General features: G+C 44.0%; 1 protein-coding gene across 1 annotated transcript in view; it reads left to right on the top strand.

The window, feature by feature from the left end:
• The first annotated feature begins 2,627 nt into the window (after window positions 1-2,627).
• Window positions 2,628-11,537, top strand: part of CPA6 (carboxypeptidase A6) — a 431,756-nt gene continuing 422,846 nt past the window's right edge. The window contains exon 1 of the mRNA XM_003408213.4: window positions 2,628-2,743. Within this exon, the coding sequence (XP_003408261.3) occupies window positions 2,628-2,743 (116 nt within the window). The remainder of the gene's footprint in view (window positions 2,744-11,537) is intronic.

The raw sequence follows: 11,537 nt of genomic DNA, 5'->3' as shown, positions 1-11,537 counted from the left end.
AGCATCACTATGAGACTTGCAGAGCAGCTTCAGTTTACAAAGACCCAAAGCACTAGGTCATCAAGTCAGGAAGGAAGAAAACAACAACAGAAATGAAGAAACAGACCCAGGAGACCTGAGCAGCGGGGCGATTGCCATTTCCAATAACTTCCATAGCGCTTATTGCTGCTCAGGTGTTCTTTACTCTAACTGGATACAGAAATGGCAGAGTAAATGTTTGCTGAATGAATCCCTTCACAGATTCGTCATTCGTTCAACAAACTTTGCTGGTCATTCATTCACCGAACATCGTATTTCCTATAAGGAAATGCATACCTAGATGAAAGGGATTCAGTCCTGCATTCAAGGAGAAGAAAATCTTGTAAGGAAACCAGACCAATACTTAAATTCAATGTGGTATGTCCTATGGAGCGCTAGTGATGCAGTGGTTAAAGCGCTGGGCTGCTAACCAAAAGGTTGGCAGTCGGAACCCACAAGCCACTCTGTGGGATGAAGATGTGGTGGTCTGCTTCGGTAAAGATTTATAGCATTGGAAACCATATGGGGGCAGTTCTACTCTGTCCTATAGGGTTGCTATGAGTTGGAATCGACTCCACAGCAATGGATTTTATTTTTACGCCTACAGTGGGGTTGGTGGTAGAATTCTCACCCTCCATACCGGAGACCCAGTTCTATTCCCAGCCAAAGCACCCCATGTGCAGCCACCGCCCATCTGTCTGTGGACGCTTGCATGTTGCTGTGATGCAGAACAGACTTAAGCAGAGCTTCCAGACTAAGATGGACTATAAAGCAAGGCCTGGCAGTCTACTTCTGAAAATGGACCAATGAAAACCCTTTGGATCACCACTGTCTGATCCACAACCCACCATGGGGATGGCGTAGGACTGGGTAGCGTTTTTTTCTGTTGTGTGTGGGGTTGCCATGTGTTGGGAGCTCATACTCGACAGCATCTAACAACAGCAACGTGTCCTACAGCAGCAGTCAGACCAAGTGTTGGTGGCAGGCCTAGAGAACAGGTCAACTAAATCCAGGAGGAGATGAAGAAAACTTCACAGAAAATCATTTCAAAAGATAATCATTTCAGCTTTGTCGGCAATCTGAGTATGAGTTTGCCAGGTAGAGAAAATGTGGAAAGATCTGGCTGCTTTCCCATCTAACAGGTGCTCTGGTTATAATACTGGAGGGTTCAGGAGTTTTTGGCCACGACTCTTTTGGAAATTTGAAAAGTATACGAATGAGTGTGATGGGAGAGACATTGGCTTACTCTCTCTTGCAGAGTACGATTAGGACTTGGCAAGGGGATAAAAAGAAGTATCCTAGATAACGCTGTCCTCAACTAATGGAGCAAGGGACACCCCTCAAAATGGGTTCTCTAGTGCATTTGATTAGAAGTAAGTGGACGTGACAAAACAAAATCCTTCTCATCACCTCCATGGGAAAAACGGGAAGGAAGTGGTCTGCTTCATGGTGCTTTTCTTTCCCCCCTAGTTTGTAGAGAAATAACGAAAACCAGACATCATCTGAAAATAAAGCCTTGCTTTTTTTTTACTCAAAGTGTGGCTCAAGGACCAGCAGTGTTGGCATCACCTGGAAGCTTGTCAGAATTGCAGAATCTCAGGCTCCAGCCCCATCCTTCTGCATCAGAATCTGCATTCTAACAAGACCCCCAAGTGGTTGGTAGACACGTTAAACTCTGAGAAGCACGCTCCACACTGGTACGGCGGTTCTCAACCTTGGCTTGATCATTGGAATCACCTGGAGATCTTTTTAAACTGCTGACCTCTGAGCCGACCCCAAGGGTTCTGATGCAAAGGGCCTGGGCTCCCTAGATGTACACCTCAGGTGGAAAAGCAGCAGCGGCAGCAGGCCTCACATTCCTTGAGACAACCGCTGAAATAGCAGCAGGCCTGGTTGTTGCTGATGCGGAAGGATAGCAACCGCATAGAACTGCTGCCCCTCGGGTACATCAGGAGTGGGGAGCCGTGGCCCTTCCTGCAGATCAAGGCGCACGGCTGTCCTCCGGGCACACCCTCATCAAACCCAGCCACTGTGCATTGCAGCACGTGGAGCCAGGGTGGAATTCCATCGAGGGAGATCCAGTCATCAAGCCGGGGTTGTTCTCTGCCTGCATGTTTAGCTCATCTTCAGAGAAATCGTTCACAATGAGGATTGGTCCTCATGCTGTAGAAGGTAGCAGAGGGAAAAAGGTTATGAGAAAAAAGTTAGGGGCCTACAATAGGAAAACAAACCAGAAGCAGAGGGGAGTTCCTCCAAGCAGGCAGCACCCAGGGAAACCCCTGCTGTGAGTCAGCACCAGGGAGGCCTAGCCCCTTCCCGGGAGCTGAGTAAGTCTCAGGCTCAGCTGCCGGGCTGGGCTGGGCTCGGCTGTGTGGGCTGCTGCGTCCCAAGACCAGGTCTTAATAACAACCTCCCTTCCTCGGCTGCCTAAACTTTTTTTTTTTTTTTTTCCTTTTGGCTGGAGAGAAGTGTCACATTTTGCTCACTCTCAACCCTTCTCCCCCACCCCCTTCCAGAGAACTTGCGTGCGCCGAGGTAGGGGGTGCTGTGAGCCACCTCCAGCCCCGATGACTGCTGTAGTAACTTTCAACGCCTCGCACTGTAACGCTATGAAGTTGCTTGGAAAGCCCAGGAGCCGGACAGCTGCCTTCCTGCCTCTGTGCTTGCTCCTTATGAAGATTCTGCAGCCAGGGCACAGCCACCTTTATAACAACCGCTATGCTGGGTAAGTGGAGCGACTTTCAAGACCTTCCTGGCTTTCATTTGGCGGAGGGGCTCCTTGGCTCCTGAAGATGCCTCACTTTTTCTGATTTGTGGTCTCTCTATGCAACTGCGCACTTTCTTGGTCACTTCAATGGAATTTACACCCAGCCCTGCTCCAGTTCCTTGGTTTAGCTCACCGAGATGTGTGGTGGATACAAGTCTGACGTTTTATAGTGGTCAGCCTCAGCTGTGGACCCAGTGTTGAATGGGATTGTCTTTGGAGTAGCTGTGGCCAGTATTTGCAGTATCTGCCTTGGTGAAGGATGCCATTGTACCATGTGAATGATACAAAAGAACTGGGACAGGGCTGGGTGTAAATTTCATTGAAGTGACCTGAAAACAAAATCTTCTCCTGTAGAATTGTATGCAGTAGCCCTGGGTTGAAATCCACCAGTGATTAATTTAAGAACTCAGAGTGTGCCTGTGTGTTTTAAAGGGCTTGTTAGTCTGCAGATTAGTTATTAGAAAGATTTTCAGATCTGAGCAATGCAGTGATTCAACTCAAAATCAGCAGAATACCAGTAGCTAACTGTAAGATGATGGGTATTTTTCTGAAGGAGAAACAGAGAAGGCGAAAAACAATTGATTTCCCCCCCTGTAGGTTAGCGTGCTTTGTTTGTGCCTTTCATAGGCACAGTGTGTTACTATGCACGTTCTTATTATCCCGAAGGCTTGCTGGGGTACGTACAGCCTGCGCTTTGCTGAAATTTGCAGGGGGTTGCTCTTTGAATCTGGAAATGATGGCATGCCTGCATTTTAGAGCTGGAAAAACCTTAAATAGCTCCTCCAGTTCAATTCCTCCTTTCTACGGGGGAGGACACCCAGTGTCTTAAATCTTTTTAAATAGCTGACTATCATTCAGTAATTACCAGTTGAGAAAAACTTTTCATATTGATCTGGATTATGACCAGGTTGTGCCCAGGGCCTTAAAACAAAGTCGTGCTTTCTAAAAATAGCAGAGAGAATAATTTATAAATGTGACCCTGACACAGAGAATTGTTTGTCTTTCTCTTCTGAGGAATATGGGTGCTGCTTTGGAAGAGAAAGTGAGTGCTGTACCTCCACAGAAAAAAGGAAAAACATCTGCTCAGTTTTAGGGGTGTAGGAGGGGGGTGGAGGTGGTGGCTGAAGGAGGGACAATAGATGCCAAATTTTTCCACCCTGGTGTTCCCAAGAGAAACGAAGAGGTGAGCATCTGAGGGCTGCTTTTTGGCCTCAGACACACAAGGTGTAGGCTTTATATCAAGTAATTTGCCACGCCCCCACCCCCCACCTGGAGATCTTGGTCAAGAAGCCAGTGTTTAATGGCTGATGGTGCAGGTTAGGGTTGTGCAGGAGTTTGTTCTGACGCTCTTGCCTGATGTCAGGTTCCATGATAAACATGTCACAGATTGAGGTGCTTCCCTGTGACATAGGACCTCGCTCCGCCAGGCAGCTGCCGCCCGTCCATAATTATTTCTGTGTGTGCTGCTCCTTGATTATAAGTTGCCAGGCCTGCTTCAGCTGGGCAGGTGTGAGCCGTTTCCTAAGCATCGCTTAGCAGATGAAATGAGTCCAGTGGGGGCACCTTTTTCTTACAGAATTTGCAGCTACCGGACCCCTTCTCTGTTGTTCTGCCACAAGAGTAATAATTGCCATTTTCTCTTTGGCTGCCTCATAATAAGTTAGTCCCAAATGTATAAATTACCAGATGTCTGAAAGTCGGAAGAAGAAAGAGATGAAGCTATGACAAGCTGGAGAGGGGAGACTTGCCTGTCTAACACAATAAAAGCCTAGGGTGCCTTTAAAACTAGAAAAGTTTGTGAGTACGCTCACCATTGAAACTGGAGAACTTTAACTAATCATCATTAGATATGTGTCACACTCTCATCAACAAAGAAAAATGCTGCTCAGGTTTGGGAGTACTTTGCTTTATTTACTCAAGAACTAATTTCTGGAAGCCTAGCTCTTCAACCAGCCAGAGTATAGTATTCAGCAATATGTTTGACCGGCTTAGCCCTTCCAAGGTTATAATTCGAAACCACCTCATTTTTATCCCTGTAGCAATTTGTTTTGCTTTTGTTGGTAATAATGATGGAGCAGACCTATTTCTTGTGCTCTTGTAAAAATATTTTGTAGGTCTTGGTTCGATCTAATAATGTGATTATCATTTGCAGAACTTTGGGCATGAATAAAAAATCGAACACTTGGGGCAAACGACCATGCTTGCTGAAAACTGTTAATGTGCCTTCCCCCACCCCGCCCCCCAAAAAAATCCAAACCCATTGCCGTGGATTTCGACCCATAGTAACCCTATAGGACAGAGTAGAACTGCCCCCATAGAGTTTCCAAGGAGCATCTGGTGGATTTGAACTGCTGACGTTTTGGCTAGCAGCTGTAGCTCTTAAACACTACACCACCAGGGTTTCCTAATGAGCCTTAGTCCTCTTTATATATAAACTAATAGCAATTGTATAGTAGATGCTTAGACAATGTCAAATTTACTAAGCATCTACTATTAAAAATAAAGTGGTGATATCTAGAATAGGCCCAGGCATAGAGACCGAAGTTTATTAGTGGTTACAGAGGTGGGTGGGAGGTGGCAATGAGAAGTTATTGCTTAAGGGGTACTGACTTTCTGTTAAGGGCGATGAAAAAAGTCAGAAATGGATAGTGGCCATAGTTGCAGAGCATGATGGCCGTAATTACTGTCGATGAATTGTACACGTAAAAATGGTTGAAAGGGCAAAAGTTTTGTATACTTTACCACAATAAAAAAACAAAAAAACACGTCTCTGAAAAAATTGCCTAGCAACTACAAAGAAAATCTGATGACAAAAGCTGGTACCTTTTTGGATAACTATGTTAAATCACACACATACAAGGAAGGTTTAAAGATACACAGAAAAGGAATGGAGCAAAGTGTGGAAAATCACTTCAAATAATACTTGTTGATACTCTACTGTTGGAAGGCTTCAGGGGTTACAAATGCAAGTAATAAAACATCTCGGTGATAAACAAATGCCAGTCAGTGGGCGAGGCTTCTCCACAGGCAAACGTCACTCTGTGTTTTCTCCTTTCCCGTCTCTCCTCGTATTCCTGGAAACCAACTGACTTATTTATTATACTGTGATATCGGAGGGAAAAAAGTAAGGATCTTTTGCCTCAAATGAAATTATGTGATAATTACATGATGTTGTTGTTGTTGTTAGGTGCCCGCGAGTTGGTTTCGACTCACAGTGACCCTGTGTACAACAGAATGAAACACTGCCCGGTCCTTTACCATCTTCACAATCGTTGTTATGCTTGAGCCCATTGTTGCAGCCACCGTGTCAAACCATCTCGTTGAGGGTCTTTGACCCTCTACTTAACCAAGCATGATGTCCTTCTCCAGGCACTCATCCTTCCTGATAACACGTCCAAAATATGTGAGACGCAGTCTCGCCATCCTTGCTTCTAAGGAGCATTCTGACTGTACTTCCTCCAAGACAGATTTATTCATTCTTCTTGCAGTCCATAATATATTCAATATTCTTTGCCAACATCATAATTCAAAGGCATCAATTCTTCGGTCTTCCTTATTCATTGTCCAGCTTTCGCATGCATATGAGGCAATTGAAAATACCATGGCTTGGGCCAGGTGTATCTTAGTCCTCAAAGTGACATCTTTGCTTTTTAACACTTTAAAAAGGTCTTTTGCAGCAGATTTGCCCAGCGCAATATGTCGTTTAATTTCTCAACTGCTGCTTCCATGGGTGTTGATTGTGGATCCAAGTAAAATAAAATCCTTGACAACTTCGTTATTTTCTGTTTATCATGATGATGCTTATTGGTCCAGTTGTCAAAATACATGACATTAGGGAAGACTTTTTTAGTGATGGAAAAGAGATCTAAGACAGTGAAGCAATAAAATCTGAAAGTGCTGTGGAATTAAAGTGCTATGGTTTTATTGTTAGAACAAAGGCCTGGCAATCTCCTTCTAAAAGATCACAGCCATTGAAAACCCGATGGAGCAGCTCTACTCTAAAACACATGGGTCGTCATTAGTCAGAATCACCTCAATGGTAACTGTTTTTCATTTTTTATGGTTTATTGAGAACAACTTACTCAGTACCTTCTTCATACCGAGTAATGTAGCATAATATTTATAAGTCCTGATGTTCAACTGCCTAGGTTTCAGTATCTGCTTTTCCACACTTAGTAGCTCTGTTACTTTAGGCAAGTTCCCTAACCTCTCTGAGCTTCAGCTTCCTTCCTTACCGTTTAGACAAGGCAGATAATATTAGAACCGTTCTCACTGAGTTGCTGTGAGGATTAAATGCAACAGCGTGGTTCTTAGCACATGTTGTTGTTAGGTGCCGTCAAGTCGATTTCAACTCATAGTGGCCCTACAGGACAAAGTAGAACTGTCCAAGGAGACCCAAGACAGAGTAGAGTTTCTGAGAAGCGGCTGGTGGGTTTGAACTGCCAACCTTTTTGGTTAGCAGCCGAGCTCTTAACCACTACATCACGAGGGCTTCTCTTAGCACATAGTAAGCACTTAAGAGGGTGGTAAGATACCTAATATGTACCAATACTTAATTTAAACATGTACAAAAAGATTAATACTTCAATAACTATGAAGTGCTTGATATCCCCACTTTACAGATAAGCCAACTGAGTAACGGACAGGGTAACCCCAGTTCAGAGGTAACTAGCCCTCCCTTACAGCAAGAGCATAGTTGGGATTCTATCCCAGCTCTGCCTGATTCCACACACTGTAGTACTCATTAGGAAAGAATTGATTTAAGGGAAAATTGAAGATTTAATCTTACTTTGGGAATTTTTTTTTTTTTTTGGAACTTATTTCAGGACATTAAAGGAAAGGAGTAGATTATATAGATTATACAGATAAAATTGGGAATTTAATCTTGGTCACCTTCTCTAAGGTGATGATGAGTCATTGATAGGAAATCAGGTAGGGACCATAAGGAATAGAAAATGGAAGATGAAGGAACATTAGGTTGCACATAAAATGCAAAAAGTAGATTAAAAAGTGGCTTTGGGTGTGTTCATTTATTCATTTATTCTTTCCACAAATGTTATTTGAATGACTACTGTGTACCAAGTATGTTGACCAACAGAGTCAATGCCTCAGATCCCAGTTCTGTAAGGAGAATAGGCCCACACATAAAATCAGTACACAATGTAAATAAAGGTGCCGTATGGGATAAACAGACTACTAGGACAATGAGGAAAGCGCAAAACCAGCTGTCATCCAGTTAACTCTGACTCATGGCACCCCATGTGTGTCAGAGTAAAACCGTGCTACGTAGGGTTTTCAGTAGGTGATTTTTCATAAGCAGATCTCCAGGCCTTTCTTCCAGGGCACCTGTCGGTGGACTCGACCCTCCAACCTTTCGGTTAGCAGTCAATTACGTTAACCATTTGCACCACCCAGGGACTTTATGAAGATTTGTAGAAGAACCTATATGAACCACTCTTGTCTCCAGAAGGAGAGAGGGCAATCCCTTTCAGGGATGCTGATTCTGGTCACTAGGGATGAGAAAGCACAGACTTCCTGCCTCTGTGGATGCTTCTTGGGACTGAAATACACCAGTCATGATCCCCACAGATGGACTCCTCCTTTCTCAGTCCAATCTTGCATATATCAAAGACAGCTCCCTTGTGTCTACCATTTTTGACTCTTCTCTTTTCTATCTCAAAGCCTCTCCGATGACTCAGACTTCTCTCCTGTGACCACAGGTATGTGCAGGGCTGCTTTTCACCATTTGTGCCAGCGTAGCCCACAGCCAGCTGGTGTACTCTGATTAGTCAGGGTCCGTGCTGTACCCCCCCACCCAGCCCCATTATTTGCCCACAGGTTCACTAGTCATCCATGGAAATGGAATATGGGGATTCAGCATCAGAGAAGTAGACCTGAAGGAAGCTGTTGTTATTGTTTTTAAGTAGTTTGGTCTTTGAAGTCCTGTAAGCAAAGAGTCTCCAAGTTGGAATGTGGCATACTGACAAGAAGGGGACTGTGAGATGCAAAGTGACTCCATATAGCAGATTCAACCTCAGTGACACTGCACTTGTTTTCCACCTAGCCTCTCTGGCTATTCCCACTCTCTCAACAGCGGTTTGTAATTACTTCATGTCCTGATGGTGATGTCCCTTAATGCCTTGAGCTTTTGGAAATGTACAAGCTGGACTTGTGAGTCTGAGAGTTATTGTCTATGTTGGAAGTTAGAGCTCTTTTGAGTTAGAATGGCCATACATCCCTGATTTCCCAAGACTCACCGTTTGCTGGAGACTGTCCCCATTTATACCCGCTCTGCTGTAATTTGATCCTGAGAAGTCTCCCTGCTTGGATAGTAAATTGTGGGTTTAGCCTCTTTATTCTTGTTTGCTTCCTTAATGAGCTTTACTCCACATCTTCAACTACTCTCTTGTTTCATTCCTAAAGAGCAAATTTATCTCTAGTTCCTTCCCTTCCTTTAAAACGTATCCCATTCCTCTTTTCCTCACCATTGTAACGGCTGCCAGCCACATTCAGGACTTCTTTATCTCTGCCTGGGTTAATGCAATTTCTCCTAAAAGATCGGTTCTGATACTGAGCTTCTAAAGTAAGACATTTGTCAGGTGACTCCCTTGCTCAAACACCTACTTTGGCTTCCAGTTGCCAAAATACATTAAATCCAGAATCCTCTGTTTGGCTTTCAAGGCTTCGGTAATCAGCCTACTCTGCTTCTCCTGACTTCTATTTAGCTTTCCCTCAGCCCCGAAACCCCGATCTGATCAGGTCTGAGATGTAGAGTTTCAGCACTGCACATTTTTGACAAACAAAGCACACAGTCCCCATCATAGTAAGGGGCCTCAGACAAAAAGGAGCTATCTCAGCTCCTGAATGATAAGAGGAAGTGTGTACTATGTACGCATAGTCCGGACGTTAGGATCTTTGAAGCACATATGGTGGATTCTAAAATTGGTTTTGAATCGTTTCGCATAAGCCCGTGTGTGGCTAATGCAACAGTTCTGCCGTGCCTGGGGAAGTTCCTTTTAGCTCTTGACCCTTATTATTAGTGGTAGAATATTTTTAGTTTTCTTTATGCACCAGCTCAAAGCACAACCCCTAATTCTGATTGTTTATCAGCTGCCGATACCACAAGCCTTCCTCCCTGAGGTTTGTTCTGTGTATCCGGGCCTGCCTGCTTTGCTGTGTTAAGATGTGCAATGCTGAGGCTCTCTGCTCCTCGGACTGCTGGTGGATGGATCCTTCATGGGGCACCACTGCTGCCTTTGCATTTCAAATGGTTGTGGGCCACTTTTCCTTGGAGCCCAGTCTTGTATCCTTTATCTTCCAATGCCAGGATACTTTCTGGGTAATACCATTAAGCATAGAGGCGAAGGATGTTAATGTCTCATAACTTCACAGTAGGCTTTTCTACCTTGGTAAATGGAAGTACTGAAGAGAAAATGAAAACTTTCCGTGGCTCATTTTAGAGTTCTCATTGTGCGCAGTTTGTAGATAACTGGCTTATTGTATTACGGTTTGCTTTGCTAAATAAATGCCTCCCCAATATACCTCTAGAAGAAGCCCTGGTGGCTCAGTGGTTAAGTGCTCAGCTGTTAACTGAAAGAAAGGCGGTTCGAACCCACCAGCTGGAGGAAGATGTGGCAGTCTGCTGCCACAAAGACTACAGCCTTGGAAAACCTATGGGGCAGTACTGCTCTGACCTATAGGATCACATGTGAGACAGAGCCCACTCATCGGCAACGGGTTTGGCTTTTTTTTTTTTTAATCTACCTCTGGGCATTTGCTTCTTTATAATAAAGTGGAATACAGAATATGAAGCTTTAGGATCTTGTTCTGCGTAAAAAAAAAAAAAAAAGTAGTGTAGTAAATTTCCTTTAAAACTTACTGAAGTTTGAAGCAAACTTCTGCAGAGAAGTTTTCTTATCATCAACAAAAATTACCATTTTTGTTCTCCTTTTTAGTGTAATTTTGAAATAGTAAAACAAATTCTTATTTTATTATCTATTGGACTGCTTTGTTTTTAATTCTTTGTGGGTTTTTTTTTTTTTTTTTTTTTGCTATAACAAAGAACTCCAAACCTCAATGGCTTAAACAATTTATTTCTCCCTCATGTAAAAATCCAAAGCAGACATGGCTGTTTGGTGGTGCCAGAGAGTCAGGCTCCTTCTGTTTGGTAGCTCTACCATGCTCAACATTCCATTCCCAAATGTGGTTCAAGGTGGAGTCTTCTGTCTGTTGCAGTCCAGCCAGCAGGAAAATGGGAAGGGAAAGTCACACTCCATTCCTTTAAGGGAACTGTCCGGAAATTCAAGCCTCAGTTCCTGCTGGCCAGCATTAGTTTGATAGTCTTAGCTAGCGGCAAGGGAGGCTGTGAAATATAGTCTTTAATAAAACACAAGAGAGACTGTAGACAAAGAAATGAGGGAGAAAGTGATAGGTCGGCAGGGAGGGCTAGAGCTCGGAGAACCTTTCCTTGTTATTATTAGCCGTCACTGAGCGGGCTTCAACTCACGGCGACCTTACGGAAACGGAATGAAACATTGCCTGGTCCTGCACCATCTTCATGACTGTTGATATGTTTGAGTTCTTCGTTGTGGCTGTTGTGTCAACCCACCTCAGTGAGGTTTCCCTCACTTATTCTGACTGTCTCCTTTACCAAATGTGAGGTCCTTTTCTAGTGATTGGTCTAGTGGGGGATAACTAGCCATCTCTATCATGGCCTCGCTGATATCCAGCAATCACCAACTCATCTCCCTTC

The sequence above is a fragment of the Loxodonta africana genome, chromosome 14, assembly GCF_030014295.1.
Source record: "Loxodonta africana isolate mLoxAfr1 chromosome 14, mLoxAfr1.hap2, whole genome shotgun sequence".
In the NCBI taxonomy this organism is placed as follows: Eukaryota; Metazoa; Chordata; class Mammalia; order Proboscidea; family Elephantidae; genus Loxodonta; species Loxodonta africana.
The sequence above is the reverse complement of the archived record's forward strand: the minus strand, read 5'-3'. Positions and strand labels throughout refer to the sequence as shown.